This window comes from Bos indicus, chromosome 7 (assembly GCF_029378745.1).
Source record: "Bos indicus isolate NIAB-ARS_2022 breed Sahiwal x Tharparkar chromosome 7, NIAB-ARS_B.indTharparkar_mat_pri_1.0, whole genome shotgun sequence".
In the NCBI taxonomy this organism is placed as follows: Eukaryota; Metazoa; Chordata; class Mammalia; order Artiodactyla; family Bovidae; genus Bos; species Bos indicus.
In genome coordinates this window covers 79,592,881-79,616,483 of record NC_091766.1, presented here as the reverse complement: position 1 = coordinate 79,616,483, position 23,603 = coordinate 79,592,881, and the positions used below count along the sequence as shown (strand labels likewise).

The 23,603-nt window shown below is 44.7% G+C and overlaps 1 protein-coding gene across 4 annotated transcripts in view; it reads right to left on the bottom strand.

Moving 5' to 3' along the window:
* Window positions 1-23,603, bottom strand: part of LOC109561123 (teneurin-2) — a 765,441-nt gene that overhangs the window by 481,245 nt on the left and 260,593 nt on the right. The window contains exons 1-2 of one of the 4 annotated variants that reach the window (XM_070793965.1): window positions 7,587-7,981; window positions 6,951-7,032 (exon numbers count right to left, since the gene is read on the bottom strand). The exons of 1 other annotated variant lie outside the window; for it this stretch is intronic. In XM_070793965.1, coding sequence (XP_070650066.1) covers window positions 6,951-6,966 — 16 coding nt within the window. In that variant the 5' untranslated portion in view covers window positions 6,967-7,032; window positions 7,587-7,981. Of the gene's footprint in view, window positions 1-6,950; window positions 7,564-7,586; window positions 7,982-23,603 lie in introns of those variants that run through there. 2 more of the 4 variants (XM_070793967.1, XM_070793966.1) reach the window with 2 other exon arrangements.

Genomic DNA, 23,603 nt, shown 5'->3' with positions numbered 1-23,603 from the left:
CTTTAATGACTTTAGTTTCTTGAGCTGCAGGTGCTGGAATACTGTATTTATTAACATATTTTAAGCCCTTTAAAAAGACTGCATTAATTCCTATGATAATTTGGTACCCATAATACATTCTCTGTTCTGAATAGATGTTAATCACCACAGAATGACTGATTTGCCCGTGTAGGAGCTGAGCCGTGCTCTAACTAGTAGCTAGTAACTCTTTAATTCAATATTGTCACTGAAACTGTTGATTAAAATTTAGTCGCCATAATTGTCCTTGCCCCCCTGCCAGCCCCGCCCTCTGAGGACTCAAACCAAGAGCGAACAATTGGATTCTCTGCCACCAGAGATGAATGAGATAATTTTGAGTGTTTGCATTTCTGGTAATACTCTGCTTGGGGAAAAAAAAAAAGTTCTACTATGGCCGGTTATTCTGAACCATTTCGGGTCTGTGAGCAGTAGGAAAGATGGTGACTGAAGAGAAACAGACACCAACCCAAAAGCCTGCATGGAGGAAGCTAGCAGGACCACCTCCCTGCCCCCCACAACACCTTCTGTCTTGAACAGGAGGGACGTCCCTAACTTGTGTCAATTTCTATGTGGTGGGCTGGGGTGTGTTCTGCCAGAATCTCAGCGCCCTGCCAAGTTCAACTGAAATTCTTCCTCTTTCTTTGGAAATAAAAGCAACAATCCCATCATAAAATTTGGAGGAAAATCAATGCAGACACCCGAAGAAACAACCATTGCACGTGCCCAGTTCTGAGATAACATCTCACTGAATCACATAAGAGGGATCAGAGAGACACCAAGATGACCCCTCAGTTACCTGGAGCTCAGAGAACTTTGGAGGAGGAAATGGCAACCCACTCCAGTATTCTTGCCTGGAGAATCCCATGGACAGAGGAGTCTGGTGGTCTATAGTCCATGGGGAAGCAAAGAGTCAGACACGACTGAGCACAGCGCAGCAGAGAACTGTAACTCGCTCAGGGTCACACAAGGGGCCAAGCATCAGAGTCTGGACTCTTACTCAGCCACACTGCCTCTATAATCAATATGTCAATCAACTGGCCATGGGGGAAGGGCATTGAAAAGCATAATGAAATACATAACGCACTATGTCTGAAAAACTCTTATTTAAAACAAGAACCTAACAGCTTTTCCTTTCTGGTGGCTTAGAGTTTGGTGATGGGAAGTGGTATTATTCAGCTCTTCAAGGAGCTAAATCTCTCTCTGACTGTCTTCCTCCAGCAGAATCTGCTGAGATAGGGAGAGAGGCCAAGCGAGGAACAGACTGGCTTCTGTCTGCCAACATCATGCCAAGGGCACTGGCTCTGGGGGCAGAGGTGAAGACTGCTGACCTGCTCTGCATAAGCATAATGGGAGAAACACTGAATTTCTGGTCAGTTAGGAAAGAGACAGACACCGCATGGAGCTTGGTGGGCAGGTGGAGTAGGTAGACAGATCATTATTGACTTCGCTTCCTAGAGCTTCAGCCACTGTTTAAGAAGGGGGTGTGTGCTAATGCTTCAGTCATGTACAACTTTTTCGTGACCCCATGGACTCTAGTCCTCCAGGCTCCTCTGTCCATGGGATTCTTCAGGTAAGAATACTGGAGTGGGTTGTCCTGCCCTTCTCTAGGGCATCTTCCTGACCCATGGATTGAACTCATGTCTCCTGTGTCTCCTGCATTGGCAGGCAGGTTCCTTACCACTAGCTCCACCTAGGAAGCCCTAAGAAGTGGAGAGTGGGCACGAGTGTGTGTGTGGGTGTGCACGCACGTGCGCACATGCTTCTCTCGCAGTAATTTCTGACTCTTTGCGACCCCATAGATTGTAACCCGCCAGGCTCCTCTGTCCATGGGGCTTCTCCAGGCAAGAATACTGGAATGCGTGGAGGGCATAAAATATTCCAAAGTCCATTTTATGGCCTGCAGATGCAATTCTTCAGCGTACTCTGCTCAGAGGTCTTGGGCGGCTGACTGTGTTTGCCTTTGTGTTTGTTCGCCAGGTTGTGATGCCTTTTCTGTACGTGCCAGGAGAAAGGGGCCAAATTCTACAAGTGGATTGATATGAAGCGGAGAGAAAGGAACTCGTGCCGGCACTGTGATAGGCCAGGCCGCTGGACCCTGAGACTCTGGGCCCTGGGTGGCAGGCCTGGGGATGGAAATGAGAGCAGGAGCCCAGGGAACCCGGGAATGCACAGCAGTTGTGGCTGGTTTGCAGGACTAGGGTCTGAGCTGATATATTGGTCAAATTAAAAAAAAATCATTATTATTTTCACAGAGTTGAGAAGTATTACTCTCCACTCTTCAGACAGATAAATTAGGGCAGGGAGGGGTCAGTCACTCGAAAAAATTCACATGTCAGCACCCATCCTTAAAAGCAGCCAGAGAGCCAGGGCCCAGGCCTGGGTCGCTCATCGCTGGCCCAGCTCTTAACACCCCGGGAGCCCTGACAATTCGGGAGGCAGAGCCTGCGGGATGATGGATGGGCTCCTCTGGCTGGTCTCTCCTGTGATGCACAGCCGACAGACTGGCACGCATCCCAACCTGGGGCCAGATGCAGGTCAAGTGGTAGCAGGGAGTCAAGGTCAAGGCAATGGCTGGCAGCCTCCTTCCCACCACCTCACTCAGTGGGGGCTGCATTCTCAAAAGATAACACAGAACCCGCGAGGACTCTCTAACAGCAGCGGGAGCTTTTCTGCCATGACTGGAGGGTAGAGAGTTCTGCTGCTGATGAGAAGATACAAAAAATTGAATACAAAGGAAAAATGCCCCCAAACCTCCTATAGCATGGGCTAAGCACATGTGTGCGTGCTCAGTTGGGTCCGACTCTGCAATCCCCTGGACTGTAGCCCGCCAGGCTCCTCTGTCCATGGGATTCTTCAGACAAGAATACTGGAGTGGGTTGCCATTTCCTTCTCCATGGGCTAAACACAAAGGCCCTCATTAGCTGAGACAGGCTGACTGTGTATGTCTTTATTCATGAGGTCGGCATTTCAACCCAGATTTCTGATTCCACCTCCAGGAGCTTTGACTCCGTGAAGGAAACTGCACACACCCACTACTATATAAATACCTGCAAAGCACAGGTAAACATAGATATATGTATTTTGACCCTCTGCCCCACAACCAGAATTTCAAGTGAGAGCACTTGAAAGTTAGAGAATTTTGGAGACACTGTGTCTCGAAACACACTGTTTATGTATATGGAACCACGTCTCTCTAAACTCCTTTTAGATCGAAAGCTAGTTGGATTTGAGCCGGAGGGTGAAATCTCTTTGTAGACATCCTCTTGTCCACATGTGGAGGATGCCAGCTAGCAGCCCCGAGGCTCCATCTGGGACCTTTGCATTTAATTGTTTGGTTCACATGGTGGCAGCCGGTGCAATTTTTTTTTTTTTTAAGTTGAATTAGGAATGGAAATTGCAAAGCTCAGGAGTTCTCTCCTAATGCCCAGTGTCTGGCCTTCACTGTGCTTACTGCCACGAACAGTCTGGCTGATTTACACTTTTAAGAGAGTGGCCCAGACTGGAGGGTATGGAAAGCCAATAACCACGAGGGCTCCACCCACCCATCTAGTCCAATCCTTTGCCTTCATCGTGCCCTGTGTACCTGCCTTCCTGAACTGAGCACCTGAAGTGATCTGCCAAAGGGAAAGTGAAAGCCACTCAGTCATGTCTGACTCTCTGCAACCCCATGGGCTGTCGTCCACCAGGCAAGAATACTGAAGTGGGTTGCCATTCCCTCCTCCAGGGGATCTTCCTGACTCAGTGATCGAACCCTGCCTCCTGCACTGCAGGCAGATTCTTTACCATCTGAGTCACCAGGGAAGCCCACGACTGGCCATTTTCAGGGCCCACAAGACCCCACCCCACATCTTCCAAGGGAAGCTTCTGGGCTACTTCTCTTGATCAACGGCCTCTACCAAGCCTTTCCTGTTTCCTGACCTTCTTCCTCTGCACCCATCTGGTGCCTGTGGCCGTTCAAGACTTTCCTTCCTCAGCACCGAGGACTATGCAGTCTGCATTTCTGTTGGCCGCCCTTCCCCATGAGACGGGAGCTCCTTCAGGATGGGGACCACGTCTCATTTGCTTTTCCCTCCAGTGCCTGTCAGAGTGCCAGCACAGAAACAGGCCTCAAAAGAGGCGCTTTGAAGGGAAGAGAGCCACCAGTGGGATGGGACGGTGGTCAGAAAGGGATTACATAGGCAGTAGGCTCCTCAGCTGGGGGGCTCTTCAGGGCGGGGTTGGGGTGTCATCAAGGCAGTCAAAGATAAGCTGCCCCCTGACCCCACTGGATCTCAGCCCTTGGACCCAAAGGCCCTCCTGGGGAGTGGGTGGTGAGTGAGCACAGGCCAACCATCCTGCCTTCCCCTCTGCCCCCACGTCAAAGTAAATAGGGCTCCCTAGCAGTCCAGGCTATTCCTTTGTACCCCCAATCCTGAATGCAACCTCCAGGAGAGTTAAAAGAAAAATCAACTCAAGAAAGTATCTGCTGCTACTTAGGAGAGGGTTAAAACAATTTTTTTTTTTAAGGTTAAAAATGCTACTTGCTCTTTAGGTCAGTCACTGTCGTAACGATTTTTCTCTTGCCATATGCTCCTCTGAATTGCATTAATATGACATCTCTCGCTGAAGCATCTGGTCTCAGCCACTTCAAGGCGTGCAAGGAAGCACACACATTCAGACTGAGTCTATAATAACACGGAGAGGTATTCATACTCCTGCCATCACAAAGCCAGATACCATACTCGCAAAATTCTGTGCTGGTCGTGTTGGATAAAAACACTCCAGAAATGGGGCAAGGGATAATTCAAAGGAATGGAGGCAGAATCTGGGGGGAGGCTTTTGTATGTCTGTATGCTGTGTGCATATGTATATGTATGCATGTGTGTGTAAACACACATCTGTACGTTCTCACATATGTTTTATGAATTGCTAATCATCTTCATGGCTCAAATATAAAGTCTTCTTTTCTACTGAAAGAAACTAAACATTGAAAGCATGAGAGGAAAACAGAGCCTCACGAATTTGGACAGGGAGGTAGGGCATATCTATATTTTTGCACTTGGAAATACAAAAAGGAAAATCTTCCATCACAAGCCAAAGGCAAAGTAGCATTATCAACTACCAACCACATTTTTCCCACTAAGAAGAGGAAAAAAAAAATGTACTGGCAAGCAATGCCATACCAAGGATTTCTTCTTTCTCACTGGTAACAATCTTTATCAAACAGATACATTACCTTCAATTTTCCCCAAATATCACATTCCACTTTCTTAAATAGCTCATTAAAAAAAAAAAAAATCCAAGTGGGTTAAATAAAAAGTTTACTACATAACAAATGAGACTGCAATATCCATTCTTTTGTTGTCCTGGAGATCCTTGTGCTCATTTTGTCAGAAGCACAAGAAGAAGAAATGTGATTGCATTTGTGCTGATGCTAAATGTTAATAGATTTGCCTAAACGCCTGCTAATAGCCCCCCTAAAATTAGCTAGACTAGTAGTGCATGCCTAATGTGGTGCTGTTTTTGTTGTTTTACTTGCATTTTTGCTTTTTTGGTGTCGCTCAGAGGGGGAAAAAGGCCCCTAAATAAAGCAAAGGTCTTTGGATGTGAAACATTTCCAAGTGTCACATGTGAATTCTGCAGAAAGAACATATATTCTTCAACTATCCCAGAGTTCTGACATTCTGTCATGAAGGTGACAAATCCTACTGCTCTAATGTTTCATTAAATTAAACATGAAATGTTTAATGTTTTGTTAAATTAAACATGAAGCTGTGACTCTGCACCCGAGAACCGGGGCCTTCTATCAAGCCCTCACATTCCTCCAGGTCACTTTTTGGTTATATAAGCCGAGTTTTGTTTATCGGGAGTATTGTATTTCTCTCTGCAGTTACCACGTAAACCGTACTTTATCCTAATGCGCTTATAAATAAAAACCAACAAGTGACAGTTTTCAGGTGCTTCCAGCATTTCTAAAGTCAGGCCCACAGAGAACAGCTTGCAGACAGACCCTTAGCCAACTCTCTATTACAATTTTTCCCTTTCAAATATTTACCACCATGACTGAGAGTTCCAGAGTGCAGAGGTGTTACATTTTCTCAGGTCTCAAGCCCATTTCACAGACGGGCTCACGAATGGCTAAAGAATGTAAGGCTTGCTAGAAAACAGTTGAAACAGATCTGTAAGACCACAGATTTCAGGCTAAAGAAATCTCAGTTAAACTGTCCCGGCCTCATGTCCTTTTCTACCATGACAAAAACCAACAAGGTAAAAAGAGCAAGACAAAACAACTACTCTGTTTTAGGAATGTATTTCCACAAGCAGAGAGGCCCACGCAGAGGGCTTGTGATAACTGAATAAAAGTCTTGCTGGAACCCCTTAAAGCAGCAGGTAAACACACCAAGGGCACTTTTGGGAGAGTGAAATGAAGTTCAGACCAAAAAACGTCGCTCCTTTCCAACTAGTTCAATAAGATGGTTAAAAGCATAGGATCATACCACAAGCAAAATTTCCAAATGCTATTTTATAAAACACATTTGGATGATACTTTTTAAACAGAGGGGAAAAATCCCACCAACTATGTAGCAACTTCAAAAGGAAAAAAAATACTCATGTCCCAGAATGAAACTGTCTGAATATTTTTACATTTTTTCTAGTCAATTTAAGTGGGTTATACCTTAACCCACTTAAAAAAGGTCCCATCATTGTCAAACCAGCAACAGCAGAAAGAACCATCTCTCTCTCTTTTTTTAAAGAACCATCTCTTAAAGGGCAAGTTGCACAGACCCTTCCAGTCCAACCAAACTTGATATCTATACTTTCTCTCTGTTGACACACCAGCTCCTATCACTGGCCAGAAACTGCAAAATAGTCTGGAAGCAGTACCACATCTTTGCTCAGGTCTCCTGCTCCCGGCTAGTTCCCCAACAGGTAGGAATATAATTGACACTTACCATTCTGAAGCTTCATGTCTGTGAGGCAAACTAAACAAATGAAACGGATCCTGCTTTAATCTTCTTTCTAGACCACAAATGCCTTAATCAAAAAGAAAGACAAAAAAAAAAAACAAAAAAAAACACAAATGTTCCCTGAGGTTCCTTCTCTCAACCCCCAGAGTATAAGGAGGAGTCATCCTTCTTTACTGAATGGCCAGAATTTGTCCCTTAATATCAACAACAGAGAATTCTTTCTAACATTTCACTACGCCATCCTCCTCATCCCCCATCTCTTCCCTCACTTGTATAATTTGTACCCGAGACAAGGCTTAAGTTGTACTTTAAATCACAATCTGGAAATGCTTCAATTGGATATTTGGCTTGGCAGACCTCCTGTAAAAATCCCACGTAAAGCCACATTTGTTTCCTTCCTGCAAATGAACTGTGGCGTTTGTGGCCCCTCTGGCTCTCGCCAGCACAGACTTCGGCTTTCAATGAGCTTAAGTCGCAGGACTTCATTTGGGGTTAGCTGTCCCGCAAAGCTCATTTGGCTCTTACACCATTAAGGCGAGAGGCTCTAAAAGGCAAAGCAAGATGCTTTTAACTACGTTGGAGGGGCCAGTCATATCTTGTTAGCAACAGCTGCACACTTACCAGGCTTTCAGGGACTTCACAGAGCTGTCCTATTCCTTCTGGGATTAGGAACACAGAGTGAAATGAACCAGTCATTCATGGGAGCTGGCCAGGCTGCGCCAGACTCTCGTCTTCCTGAAATCCAGCGAGGCGGCTCCCTCCAAGGTTACTCCTCCGTCAGCTTTTCCTGGTGGAGACAGCCCGCCAAGGCCCTGGCTGCCGATTCCAAACTACTACTCAATAAAAGGATTTTAAAGGCTGTGCCGGGAGCTGGGAGCTTTAGATCCCAGTTTGGCTCTTTCTCCATCAGCATTCCTCGGCAAGCCTGCACAGAGCGAGGTATGCTACATTATTTATGTCAGCTCTAGGCTCTGGAAAACACACACTGGCATCCTGAATTACTGAGAATCCTCATGGACACAATTAAACCGTTCCCACATATATTTTTTCACCCCCCCACTCCCTTCCCAGATTCAACCTCTTTCAGAGGAAACAAAAGCACTTTGAGGCGTGGTCCAGCTCACCTACTACGAGCCAAGAGAGCTCTGAAATATGGTCACAACGGCAAACGAGCTGAGAGAAAAGGACACTTTCCCTGGAGTGGGCGGAAGGCAAACTTCAGGGAGGAAGTTCAAGTAAGAGTCTGGGGAATAACCCAGCAAGTGGCCTCCCTGGGTTGAGGACGCTGATGTGGAAGCAGCACAGTGAAGGCGCTACCCGAAAGCCATTTTGATGGATTCATGGAAGATTGATTTAGAATGGGCTGTTAAGGGAAGGAAGGAAGCATTTGGCAACACGACTAACCTTTCAAGCTGGATGAAGAGCAATCATGCTCCCCCACCAACTGCTCCTTGGTGCCCCATCCAAGTCACAGCCCTAGACGGGAAGACCATGGATTCAGCCAAGTAGAGCAACCATCCTGGCCTCAAGTGTCCTCTTCAGCAAAATGAACAACTCTCCAAGTTGCCGTCCACCATCTCCCTTCTTGTCAATAGCTCGGCCACACTTTCTGAAACGGGTCTCTTAGCCACAGGCAGAAGGCGCTGCACGCAGGCACAGCTGAGGAAGGCCGATGACAGCCACTTCCTCCTCTGTAGGAGTAGCAAGAAGGCTATGCATCTCCCCCCTCCCTGTCTAGCTAGAAAGTCCCTGCTTGGCAGGCAGAGGTGACTTCACTTTGTGAAAGCCCCAGGCACCGCTTAGTGAAACCACCTTTGGCAGGACCTCACAGTGAAGTCAGTGGATGTGGGCAAGAAGTTGGCTGAGGGAAAGGCAATTGTCTCATCTAGGAACACAAGGAGAAAGGAGCGACCTGCCTCTCTCCAAAGGCTTCCTTTGAACGTGAATTCCTGTGTTGTGCCAGTTTTTTTTTTTTTTTTTTAAGTGACTGTCACTTCCAATGACTTAGTCCATCCCCACTCAGATATCTTGGGTGGAAGATTGGTGTGTGAGACGGCAACAATATAGAGAACACAGTGTGGGTCAGTGGAGCAGAGCCGGAGCGGGCAAGCCCACTCTCTGATGCACGCAGTAGCAAAGCAATGGGGAATCTGCTCCGGTGCATGAAGCAGCAGTGCTTTCCTCAACCGTAAACAGATGAAAGGAAGCGTGATGGAACACACGCACACACACTCTCACACTCACACATCACAGAATGATATAACCCAGGCACCCAAAGATCTGATGAATGGAAAGCATATACAAGTTGCCCGACGGGATGACTTCAAGTTGCGGTATCAGCTGCTGAGACCCAGAACACTGGGTCATCCCATCCACGGACCCTTAAGCAGGCCTTGGCCACAGAGGGTAACCACTGTGCTCCCAGCTAGAAGTGACTTCTCTTATCCTCTCCACAAAGGAATCCCACCCACATTGTAATCTCTCTTGGAAAGGACTTAGAAGCAACTAACAAGAGTGATGAGAACAGAGATGATCCCTTGGGAGAAAGGTGACTCAAGAGTATCATTATTCCTCCAGGAACTAAGCAGTCATTAACACAGAGGCTGGAGAAGGCAATGGCACCCCACTGCAGTACTCTTGCCTGGAAAATCCCATGGACAGAGGAAGAGGAGCCTGGAAGGCTGCAGTCCATGGGGTCGCTGAGGATCAAACACGACTGAGTGACTTCACTTTCACTTTTCACTTTCATGCACTGGAGAAGGAAATGGCAACCCACTCCAGTGTTCTTGCCTGGAAAACCCCAGGGACGGGGGAGCCTGGTGGGCTGCCGTCTATGGGGTCGCACAGAGTTGGACACGACTGAAGTGACTTAGCAGCAGCAGCAACACAGAGGCTAGCCTCAAGCTAAAAACCTTGATAAGGATACCCTTCATGCTGCCCCCCCAGAGCTGTGGTGTGGGTGAGACCCGGGGCTCCACCAGTACTTTGCGAATCTGTGGTCTCAGATGAGCTGTTCAACCGTCCTGAGCCTGTATTCTCATCTGGAAACTGGATAGTGAGACCCACTTCCAGGATTTTGAGGATTCCATCAGAAAAGTCCAGGGCTTAACCCAGTGCCTGGCACCTTGCGAGCTCACGATAAACTTGGCTACTATGAGTTTCCAAAAGTGTATCAGTTCAGTGGCACAAAGCTGACCCTGACTAGTTTGCAGATGCCCGAGCCTGTTCTCTAAGCACTCCCTCAACAATCAGATCGTTATTGACAATCTGTGTGCCAAGCACTTTAGTTATGGCGCTCGTTTCCCTCAATAAACTTGCTCAGATGAGTTGCCCCATGACAGAGATGTCAATAAAAACTAAAGACAAGAGAAGAACTGAGAGTATTAACAGGCAGATGGTAAAACATTTTTTTTTAAAGGAAATTCCAGCACATTACAGATCAATTGAATTCCTTTCTGTTGATTAACTGTAAACTAAAACTATTTCAGAATGTTGGTATCCAAAACAGGGCTGCTCTACTTGAGATGGAAGGAAAAGTGGCCTGAAATCCCATTATCTAGAGCCCTCCATCCATTTATAAGGACCAAAGGCTGAAAACCTCTAATCTAGTACAAAGGCAGAATTTTATGAACAAAAGACAAGGAAGACCAGAGAGATTAAGGGACTCAGTCAATTTCATGTCACCCAGCACAGCTCAATTGTAACCCACAGGTCTGACATCCTGCCAGATGCTCCTTCCATCCTCTCACAAGGCCAAAGGTAAAACCAGTGGAACTCCAAGTTTTTATTTCACTGCCCAATAAATTGGTTTTGATTCAGTCCAGTCTCTTTGTTTTAATACTGTGTGTAGAAGACCAATACTTAACCACATGATGAACTTCTTTTTTTTTTTTTTCAGAAAGTGACTACTTTAAATTTAGATTTTAAGTTTCACTATTTTCCTTAAGCCATTTTTGTTCTGATCAAGATTTTTCAGTCTTTCAAATGAGAAAAGCGCTACTTCCAACTCCTATTTCATATTAAGGCTGCATCTTCAACGGATGATAACATACGCGGGTTAGTATCAGTATCTTTGAAAAATAGAGACGTTTGCCCATATATTTCATCTCTAATGACCTAGTTAATAGATCACTGTATCCTCTTCTGTATACACAAACAAAGGAAGTCCTTAATAGGCAGTATTTGAAGTATTAACCACAATTCTTTTCTAACGTAAATGAGGACTATCAGAATTATAAATCTTCAAAAGAAGCAGATTCTCCAACATTTCATTACTAAGAAATACCCAAACATACTGTGACTACACCTCTATGACCATCAGGACTGCACAGACACCTCTGAGATCCTCATCTCAATTCAAGTTTCACAGAACTCCCTTTCACTTCTTGTCAAACCACCTGAACAAAAATGCGGTATGTTGCATCATTCACTGAAGATATTTCTCCAGTTGAAACATGAATTATGAGTTCTTCTGAAACACAGCAGCTAAATCAAGTTGCAACATGGCCCTGCTTTATTCATGGGGCAGATCACAGCTAATCACCTTCTAATACACGTCATGATTTTGCTTTGTTAACATTTCTCTTATATTTTTCCTCCATGGTACATACTAAATTGTGCGGCATGAAGCTGAGTACTTTTTCCCTTACCAGTTCTGCTTCACCTGAGGGTAACTGATCCTGCTGGGCCATATGTATTTTGATAACATGTGGGGTTCAACTTCTAGTCTCACAACATAGGCGTCCTTTGTAAATAATATGGAGGCACTCTGGGTGGTCTTTAAATTCTAGGGATTTTTTCCCCTAGGTGGAAGCTCAAACTCCATCCCTAAGGATGAACAGCACTAAATATGTACTCCTGAGACTACCTAAGAGGCATGGGTGTATCTTGTTGGCAGCAGAATTGAGAAACTGCCCTTACTTCCAGAACAACACAATGGACAGCCTGGGGCATCTACATCCTGTCTTCATCAGGCAGAACAATTGTTTGAGGTTATCCTTTCCGCTGGAGACTTCAGAAATTGTATAATCCTCATCTAAATAACTTTCTTCAATGAAGCAAAAGAACAACAGTCATCCTATCCCACTCAAGTTAAAGTTAAGCTCTTTAGGAAGAGGACTCTTGGCATTTTTCTTGTTCTGCAACATTCCAAGCTATGGGTGGGCCAGAAGGCAGCAGGGCATCCCTTACAGAGACCACAGAGAGAGTTTATGGATGGGGTAGAATGGAGCCCCGCCGTCCCTCCTATGTCATGTTCTCTGTTTCTGCTGTAGAATGAGATACCCTGTGTAACCCTTTCTGGGATCTTTTATGATGATGTGGCTCTGTTTTCCCTTTTGAAGCTGAGTTATTTGGTGAAGGTAAGATTTTCCTGGTGTTTTAACAACTGCGAGTGAGTGTCAGTTGCTTTAGTCATGTCCGACTCTTCTGTGACCCCATGGACTGTATCCTGCCAGGCTCCTCTGTCCATGGGATCTCCCAGGCAAGAATACTGGAGTGGGTCACCATTCCCTTCTCCAGGAGATCTTCTGGACCCAGGGATCGAACCCACGTCTCCTGCATTGCAGGTAGATTCTTTACCATCTGAACCATCCTCTAACCCAATTCTCTCTTTCTGAGCTGTTCTACATCAAAGACAAACTCAAGATAAACTACTTATCCTAGGATTGAGAAGATTTTAATGGGACTAAGTGGCCATTTAGTCCAAATCCCTCACAATATATTTGAGGAAAAAGAAGATCAAAGAGGATAAGATATTTTCCTAATGTAGTCAAGGCTCACAATGAGCTGGGAAGAGAACCCTGGCACAGAAATTCCTCTCATTTATATGGATTTGTTATTTTATTTCCCTACTTTTCATCCCACGTGTCGGCTTCCCAGGTGGTGCAGTGGTAAAGAATCTGCCTGCCACGGCAGGAGAAGCAAGAGGCATGGCTTTGATCCCTGGGTCAGGAAGATTTCCTGGAGGAGGAGATGGTAAACCACTCCAGTATTTGCCTGGAGGATCCCCTGGTCAGAGGACCCTGGTGGGTTACAGTGCAAAGTGTCACAAGGAGTCAGACACAACTGAGCATGCGTGCACTGCACCTTCCACATCAACCATCCTTCCCCTTCCCCACCTTCGCCAGATCTGAAAAAAGATCATGGTCAAAGTTTTCTTCGTCTGTGACTTCCTGTTGCCAGAGGGAAAGTTTAACTCTGGGCACCACAGGGAGCGTTTTGTAGGATATTCAAATTCCACTGATGATGGGACTACAGGTTTTTCTGAGCAGCTGTTCCCCAAAGCGTTCAGCCCTGGAGCACAGCCTCTCATGTCCAACTACTCATTAAGAAAGAACTGGATTTGAGTCTCTGAGTAGTGTATGTCCTGACTTTAGCTTCTGTATAAACACACCGGAGATAATGGTGTCTGGGTCATCTAGTTCTTCTGAAGTTTAGACTTAATGAGGCACGCCTAGCATATCCTGAAGACTCAGTGGCTAGGTACTGTCGTCATAATCTCTCCACCATGGACTTAGATACATCCTTGTTACTTACGTGCTAAGTCATGTCCAACTCTTTTTTAACCCCATGGACTGTAGCCTGTCAGGTTCCTTTGTCCATGGGATTTTCCAGGTTAGAATACTGGAAAGGGTTGCCATCTCCTCCACCAGAGAATCTTCCTGAACTAAGGATTGAACCCACGTCTCCTGTATGGGCAGGCAAATTCTGTACCACTGAGCCACCAGGGAAGCCCTAGATACATCCTAAATGAGTTATAAGTTCTAGGAGAATTGTAAGTTCTTCTCTAGTGCTTGAGAATCCTGGGCAGAGCCCATTTATTTGAAGGACTCCCTCTCTGAAAGGCATGTCTTCTGAGTGGTCAGCAATATCCTGTCTCATATCCTTCCACTGGGGAGAGTGTAGATAGGACGTGTTGGATCGAGATACTATGAATGTGCAGTTTTCTGCTTAAAACCACAAGACAGACAGGACTTCATTCAACAAGGAGATGTGATTCAAATCCCACTGAGCCCCAGGGCATCAGTGTGTTCCGTGTTTCTGCCTAGGGGTGTAAGGTCACAGATTCCTCCTCATCACCAATGGCTGGGAAAGGGCAGGGCTGGCCTCAACTCTCTCATTAACTCAACTGGTGGGGAATTTTCCTAGATAAGCGTTTCCTCAAGCTTAGTCATTCCCTTGCTACCTTCTGCACTTCGGCTCTACCCAGCTTCTCCCTGCAGGAGCTAGAGTTGTCATTTCATCCAATCTTTGCTTCTTCCACTTAATATTTTTCTTCAAACTGACTTGCTGTTTCTAATTTTAGCCTCATCCTAATAATATTGATGAAATCACAGTTTATAAGTAGTAGCTATGTATAACTACATATACATTCTTAAACATGTGTCTACATGTCATACATATAATTTCTAATACACATTACATTAAGTATTAAAAAAAATTAGCTCTGTGCCTCTTAAAGCCACCTTGTATTTTTGTACCACACATGTTGGCATCCAATAGTGCTCAAACATGTGTTTGGAAATAGTGTCCTGGATGAAACATTCTTTTTTCTTTTTGGAGTCAGAATGTTCCTTTTCCTCTTCAGAATGCGGTGCCTCAGAGTGAAATGTCACCAGGAAAAGAAATGCTCTAAAAATGAAGTTTTGATTATGTCCTACAGCCTGGATAGAAAACTCGGAGAAGAGCCCACACGCTACTTTTCATCCCGGGGACTGACGCTCGAGGGTGTTAAAATGCTATTTATTTTCCGACAGCCCGCTTGGGCCTGGCACCATGTAAATCCAAAGTGTTTGTAGAGGTTCCCTTGGGGACAAAGGAAAAATCATCTGTATAGATCAAACGTGTATTAGCCGCATTAGCAATTGGTCCCTGGAGACTGATAAAGACCTTTTTAGACAGATTTCCCTGCACAGCTTTTTAAGAGCTTGTGTTGAACTAGCCTGGGCTCTCACGGGTTTGGGGCTTGCTTCAAGCCCTAAGTGTCAGAGGATAAAGGTGGAAAAGGAGAAGCTGGGGTGAGATCCGCTGCCTTCATCGTGGGCAAATCTCGATTCCATGTCCATGTTCTCTTCCCCCATCAATATTTCATGTTCCCAGAACCATAAGAAAACACATCTGTTGCCTTCCTGCATCGTAATGTGTGGGATGGCAGGAAGATTATTACGGCGCAAGTTCAAGAATTTAAAAATTCATCACCTTCTCAATTTAGAAAGCTGGCTGTGGCTGGGACTTAGGAAGGCTCTGCAGGCCTGACGTGACCAAGGAGGACAGAGTCCTGTTCCTAAGAGATCCGAGCAGCGTGGGAGGCAGAGAGGGAGGGGACACTTCCACTGGCACTGCCCAGAATGCAGAGCCAGGAAAGCGGAGGCCTCAGTTCTCTGCTTCTTGTCCACAGAAGGTTTGCTGTGTTCCCTGAAACTGTATGGGGCTTCCCAGGAGGTGCTAAAGAACCTGCCTGTCAAGGCAGGAGATTTAAGAGATGTGGGTTCGATCCCTGGGTCGGGAAGATCTGCTGGAGCGGGGCATAGCAACCCACTCCAGTATTCTTGCCTGGAGAATCCCATGGACAGAGGAGCCTGGTGCGCTATAGTCCATGGGATTGCAGAGTAAGACACAACTGAAACGACTTAGCACTCACGCACTGGCACCACATGAGGGGCAGAGGGAGAACGCTACTCTGGTTGGAAGTTTAGGGGCAAAATCCAACGTTTCAACAGCATGTATTCTCCCTGCTTTTTCAACATTCCATTGCTCTTCCCATTAGCAGAGAGGTTCCCAGGGCTTAGCTCAGTTCTCTGTGTGTATGGGATGGAGGGTTTATGACTGTTAAGCTCTCTAGTAAAGCAGCTCCCTTCCAGAACCCTGGGCAGTGATATAGTAGTTCTCCATCCACTGAAGACCTTCCAAGGCATTCATCTGGGTTGGTTTAACAGCTTTACTTTCACTTTTGGACACATTTCAGAGACTTAGACAATCTCACAACATCATCCCCACTGCCACTAACTGGGACGCACGCTGTCCTCAGAATGGAGGGTCCAGGCCCTGCTTGTGAAGGAACAAGAGCCACTGGCCACAGCAAGGGTTCCCAGGAAACTGACACTTTCCATGGTGGGAGACAAACCTTTGCATTTTCAGCAGCTACTTCACAGAAGCATGCAGGAGACTAACCTGAAGCAAAATGGTTAGGGAAGTTATAAGTGTAACTTGCTGGTCTGATACATTATCACCTAATCGCATACCCTGCACCCTCCCTTTGCTTGGGGATGTCATCACCAGTCTGAGTGCCATCCCGGACACCTTGCTGTGGCTCACACACGTTACTGCTTCTGCTTCGTCCCCCTCCCCTGCCTTTCTCATTTGCCTTGGCTCTTAGTCATACTTCCCTGGTGGCTCAAATGGTAAAGAATCTGCCTGCAATGCAGGGGACCCTGGGTTGCGAAGATCCCTTGGAGAAGGGAACGGCTACTGACTCCAGTATTCTTGGCCTGGAGAATTCCATGGAGAGTGGAGCCTGGCAGGTTATCATCCATGGGGTCGCAAAGAGCCAGACATGACAGAGCGACTAACACTTAGTCATGCTACTGGGCCATCAAAGGCAGGTATAGCTCAGCAAGATGGCTTTCCTCAACCTTTAAGTATGAGACCAGACGTCCTCAGACACAAGCCTAGTAGAAAAGGCAGATGGGCTTCATGTCTGCTCCAGTCAACTGCCCATGGACATAATCATTTCCATGGACATAATCAGACACTTAGTGGGATACACTCAAAGTGAAAGTCGCTCAGTCGTGTCCGACTCTTTGTGACCCCATGGCCTATACAGTCCATGGAATTCTTCAGGCCGGAATACTGGAGTGGGTAGCCTTTCTGTTCTCCAGGGGATCTTCCCTGGCATTGCAGGCAGATTCTTTACCAGCTGAGCCACAAAGGAAGCCTGGGATACACTCAGGTTGCCACTTAATGAAGGTAATGTTTTCTAAGAAATCCTAGAACATTAGATTTGATACAGGAGCATTATGATTCCATGAGCGGCATTCACTGATAAATAAAAAATACAAATCTTCATTCCTTCCATTTCTGGTCAACAAATAAGAAAGTTGGGAGAGTTCTACACAGGGACCTTTGCCAGGGCGTTGCCCACCCTCAGGGGAGGGTTTTTTTTTTTTTCCCAAGGGATGTCTACAGGGCAAACTGGCATGGTTACTACATCAACAGAAATGGAAACAATTCTAAATGGAAATCAGGTCATCATCCCTACCTTAAAATCCTTCAGTAGCTCCATCACTCACAGGACAAAACCTTCATTCCATCCCATGACCTTCAGCTCCTTCTGCACCATCTGCCTTTTGCTTTATGCTGCAGGAACACTATATTTCTTGGATGATTTCATCTTATGTCACACTTTAAGCCTCTATATCTGAGATTTTTCTCTATTTAACAAGGTTTTTTTTTTTTTTTTTTTTTTAATTCTATTTCTTAAATGTAGGCAATAGTTCCATACTTTCCAAAATCCATTGAAAACTCCTCCTTTGGGGAGATTTTCCACATATGCCTTTGTGCTCCAGGCATGATAACTGAAACTTTACATTAAATGACTTGTTCCCGCTCGCATGTGTGTGTGCGTGTGTGCTCAGTCATGTTCGGCTCTCTGCAACCCCATGGACTGTAGCCTGCCAGGCCCCTCTGTCCATGGAATTTTCCAGGCAAGAGTACTGGAGTGGCTTGCCATGCTCTTCTCCGGGGATCTTCCCAACCCAGGGACCAAACCAGCATCTCTTGCGTCTCCTGCATCAGTAGGCAAGTTCTCTACCACTAGCACCACCTGGGAAGCTCCTTCTAAAGCACTCCAAACAGTGACTAGCACAAAGCAGCTGCTCAGTGATTTTTCAAAGCTATAAGTATTGCCTCATCATTGAGTTAAACCACCTCGCATTTATAGTATTCGCTCCCATGCTCTTATTAGACATGAAGCTCCTGTCTATGACTTTGCTGCTGCTGCTGCTGCTGCTAAGTCACTTCAGTCTAAACCACTAATATCTTGCTACTGTTTGGCAAGTGGTAGGTCTCATATAGGATGTGCTGAGCTAAAACAGACAAAAGCAGTTTGGGTGCCTGAGAATTCGACACGGAGCCTGGTTAAGTACTTCAGGGACCCATCATGCAAAAGCCTGGGGTGCGGCTCATTCTGTTCCCAGTAGACTAGGTCTCACACTCTCTTCTATTTGGGCACCACTGTCTGGTGTATTACCTACCAGGCTACTGCCCAGAAGGCACACATCCTAGGAGCAGAAGCAGCAGAGGCAAGACAAGAGTTGGCTCCCTTCTTTCCATTACTCTAATCAAGCTCCGAGTTATAGCATCTACCCTTAATCTGATTCGAGAAGGGCCTTAATAGCAGGATAGAAGCAAAGAACGAAGCCAGTTCTTCAAGGAGTGGCTCACTTTAATGGCACTTATTTTTGTGGCCCAGCAATGAAAGTGCGGCTCCTGACTGGGGCCAACGGTTGCTCTTGGATACGCGCATCAGGCTCTGCCTGAAGGTACACCGTGCTTGATGGCACAAGTCAGTCCTTCCTGATTTAATTAAGAGTTTTTTTTCCTCTATCTCTCTTGACCTTCCGCTTGATTATGTAGTAAAGTATTCCTGGAGAGCAGTAATCCTATAAACTCAACATCAATCCTTGCAGTGATGAAAACGACAAAGCTGTCAAAATTTCAGCCTCACGAGGACTTCCCTGGTGGTCCAGCGGGAACTGTGCTTCCAGTTCAGGGGGTGTGGGTTCAGTCCCTGGTTGGAAACTAAGATCCTACATGCCGGGCAGTCAGAAAAACAAACGAATAAAACAAATACACCTATTTTAAAAATTAATTTATTTTAATTGAAAGCTAATTACTTTACCATATTGTGGTGGCTTTCCCATACATCGACATGAATCAGCCATGGGTGTACATATGTCTCCCCATCCCTGTGGGTTGCCCCAGAGCACCAGCTTTGGGTGCCCTGCATCATGCATCAAATTTGCACTGGCCATCTATTTTACACATGGTAATATACATGTTTCAGTGCTATTCTCTCATATCGCCCCACACTCACCTTCTCCAAATGTACCTATTTTTAAAAAGGTGTTATATATACACTACCACGTGTAAAATAGATAGATAGTGCTACATAACACAAGTCAGTGCCCAGTCAGGCACTCTGTGATGATCTAGAGGGGTGGGATGGGGGAGGGGAGGGAGGTTGAAGAAGGAGGGGATATATTTATATAATTATGACTGATTCGAGTTGTATGGCAGAAACCAATCCAAAATTGTAAAGCAATTTTCCTCCAATTAAAAAATTGGAGGAAACATACTGGTATGTTTAAAAAAAAAAAAAAAAGGTGTTAAAAAATTTCAGCCTTACAACTTCCAGATGGGATCAGCTTGGAGATAGAAAGGCAGAGAAACGGAAGGCCCAGGATCCATTAAGAGAAAAAAATGAAGAGTTAAATAAATAAAAGGACCCAAACAATGACAACGGGAAGCTTTGACTTTCAGGATACGCAGGAAACTTTTGCCTTTCTGCCTGTGCCATTAACACAGTGATTTAGTAATTTCCGTGGGAGCTGCCATTCCCTTGGAATACTATTAGTGTCAGAGTCAGGGAAAATGAGGAAGTCTTTTTTTCTCCCCTAGTATGCAAACAGAGCTTAGAAACATGTTTGCATTTGGATTGGATGATCTAAACCAACAAAGTTCAACCTTTTCACTAGGAGCTGTGAGCTGTTTGACAAGACCTACTTTTTATCAGGCAGGTTCAAAGTCTACACACTGCAGAGGCCTCCTTAATAAGAGGGACTAATAAGATTATTTCCTTAAAGATCTAACTCTGGCACCCATCCGCCTATTAGACAGCAGAGCCGATTCATTCTCTAAATTGCTTACCTTCAAAAGAAAAGCTCTGTTGATTGGACCAGGGCCCCAGCATGGCACACCAAGATGCTATTAGTGGGATCCTCATTTGGATTTGAAGTGGGTATTATTTTTGTCTTTTTCTGGAGTTTGTTTTTTTTTTTTCCCTGTCATCAAAAAATTAATTTCCCAAACTAAATACAATGATTGCATTTCAGTGACTTGAGTCAGAATCACTTATATTTCACTTATTTTCAAAATCTCTCCAAACATCTTGCCTCCACTTGGGGACATATTTAACCAGCTACCAAAAAAAAAAAAAAAACAAAAAAAACTAGTAAATGTAGGCACATTTCTGGGTAAGTCAGCTTTAATGTAAGGACTGAGAAATGGGGCAGATCTGTATTAAGTATACACAGAATAGAGCAAAGGGGCTATTCAGAAATTTTTTTCCAAGCTTCTATTTTGACTCATTTGGGATCATAACCCAAAATCTTCAGTTGAATGGGAAGGTTTGAGGAAGAAAGATCATGTGATCATCAAACTGAATTCTGGCTTCCTACCTCCTACGTTCCTCTATCAAGGCTTGTGTGATCTGCTGAAATAATGAGCCGTTTTCACTCTCCCTTCCCTAGGTGGGAGGGCATTCAGCCATTTAAAATTGGCCCCATTCGGAGAAAAATGATTTAAAAATGGGGACCATTTAAACAGGTCATTCTATTTTGCAAAGGTGAAATGATGATCAGCGTAGGATATTTAATGATCTAAGAGAGGCATGAGAAAAAATGTTCTTCTGATGGAAATAGAGTCACTTTTCTAAGGAGAGAGGGTGAAGCCATATGTGGAACTTGGTGCTTTCTGGCCTCCAGTGACTGAATCAGCATCATGTATAGCTCTGAAGCCTAGCATCCCGGATTACACCACATCTGTGATATACATTTCCTTGCTCACTGGAACATGTATGAAATAGGAATTCCTTTTGCAAATTATAGCATTTTATAAGTTTAACTGGCAAAGGTTTCTCTTATATTCATATATAAGATAATAATGAGTTATTTGGAAGTGAGTATATTTTAGGATTGCTGAATTATTGTCATAGAGACTTAATAAATCTTGTCTGGAAAAAAATAACTGAATAAATGGGCTACCTTCTCAAGGGACTCCCAATACTTAAGGGAATAATCATATTTAACGCCAAAACCTTCCAACCTTTGCATCACCGACTGAGACATAATTTTTTGATCCTATATAGATATGTTAAAAATAAAGAACAACAAACCCAAACAACAATGTCTGAAAGGGAGATAAACAAGAGAAAGGGGTTCTATTCTATCACTCTGAAAATAAATGTAAGGATATAAAAAGAGAATTGATATTTTCTATGTCAGGCACTTTCTCCATATTTTCTTTCTGAAGTTCCATGTGGTAGAAGTTACCAGTTGTTTCACAGATGATGCAATTGAACCTCAAAAACTAAGATATTTGCCCAAGATCCAACACCTAGTATATATAAAAGCCAGGTTTGAACTTGGCTATCTGACATCAGTTTTGTACTGCTGCTGCTGCTGCTGCTAAGTCGTTTCAGTCGTGTCGGACTCTGTGTGACCCATAGACGGCAGCCCACCAGGCTCCCCATCCCTGGGATTCTCCAGGCAAGAACACCGGAGTGGGTTGCCATTTCCTTCTCCAATGCATGAAAGTGAAAAGTGAAAATGAAGTTGCTCAGTGACCCCATGGACTGCAGCCTACCAGGCTCCTCTATCTACATCCCACTAGTCTTGGAAAATAATTCTTCTGACTAGTGGTTGGGTAGTTTTCTTTTAATTAAATAAACTTGTCCATAGTGGAAAATAGTGTCAGAGCAGTGGTGTTGGTGTTGCTTTAACATCCTATCATGATGCTTCCAAACTCCTTCACAATGGAATCTCCTAGGGATCTTTTAAAAATACAGATCCCTGGATCCCATCCCGAGCCATTCCGATTTCACTGCTATGGGGTGTGACCTGGGCACTGAGACTTTAAAAGTTCCCCAGATGATGCTAGTGTACAGCAAGCCTGGGAACCACTGCTCTAGGTGGTTCCCATGATGCTCTAGGGAAACGAGACAGACATCTCTTTGCTGGTGGGAAATCTGCATGAACAATCACATATGGAGCCTTGTTATTATTCTGCTCTTTCTTAAATAACGCACGCCATATTTTAAGAAGTTATTTCTCTTTTCAAAAAACTACATTTATCTTACGTCACCTTTAGCTCCTTTTCCTATAGACTTGCTAATGCCAACTCATGAAGTCAAAATAAAAGGAATTTTGTATTTTTCTTATTCTGTGGAGTTTTTTCATCCTCTTACTATTTAGACTTTCATCCTCTTATTTACTACTGAAAAGACCTTGATCACTGTCCAATTTTCTTGGAGAACTACCACTCCTTGTTCTTGTTTTTATGTACTGGACAGATGGTTGGTGTATTTCATCTCCATGCCAGGGCAATTGATTCAGGTATGGGCTCGTAACACCAATGGAGACCAGGGCTGTTAATAGAACAGTAGGGGAGTTGTGTAGTAAAGAGTTAACCGTACTCAAAAAGAAGTCTGGCCTTTGTCCTCGGCTCCTGAGAGGTGACCTTAAAGCCCTTGGAATGTTCTGCCTGGGAAAATCCTGTGTTTACCTGGAGGGCCTTGGGTCACACTGAGTAGTCTAACAATGTGATTTATGGTGGGAGCTTGACCTCTGGGGAGACTAGACACCGAAGGTCAGCATGTGGTGGTCAATCATGACTCTGTGACTGATGCCCAATAAAACTCTGGACGCCAAGATGTGGGAGAGCTTCCCTGGTTGGCAGTACTCCCCGTCTACTGTCCCACATGGTTACCTGGAAAAGTTGGTGTTATCCATGACTGTACTGGGGGTATCCAACTGGAAGCTTTGCTCTTGGAAATTCCCTAGACTGTGTTCCATGATGTTCCATGAGTTTCTTCCTGTGACTTAATTTCATCTGTATCCTTTTATGGAAATAAACCCTAACTATGAGTATCACAGCTGACAGTGAATTCTGTGAGTCCTTTTAGCAAATGATCAAACCTGAAGGTGACAGTGGGGACTTCTAAACTTTGCAGTTGATGTAAAAGGTGAAAGTGATCCTGTGGACTTCCTGTCTCTGCAGGTAGAGAGTCTTCTTTTCCATGGGGATTGGTCTTCCTACGACAGAAGCTGGAGTTGTTGGTGCTCATCTTTATTATCATGGAAAAATGCCAACATAGAAGACAAGGGCCCTATGATATCATTTGAGCCCCTAAAATCTAACTTGTCTAAAGGTACCCCTGGACTCCTTTTCAGTTTTGTGAGCAAAAAAAAAAAAAAAAAATTCTTTCTAAAGCCTAATCTTCACTGAGACACTCTCATTTGTAATTCACTGTATTATTTCATTAGGTTCTTGTAAAGAATCAATTAAACAGCATGATGTGTGAAAGAGCTTAGTATAATATCTGGAACTTAGGGGCTTGATGAATATGAGCCCATTAATTATTATTATTATAGTCATTTTGATTTTCAATATTGTTCTACTGAAAAAAAAAACAATTAAAGCCCAATGATCCCAAGATTAAGCAATGATACGCTGGCTGTGCTGACCAAGGTAACCTGGTCCTGTGTCTACTCTCAGTTTTCCTGCAGCCAAAGGTGGCACCCCTTGGCTTCCTCAATGGCCCATAGCTGCCCCTCTGAACTCCTGAGCTTCAGATATATT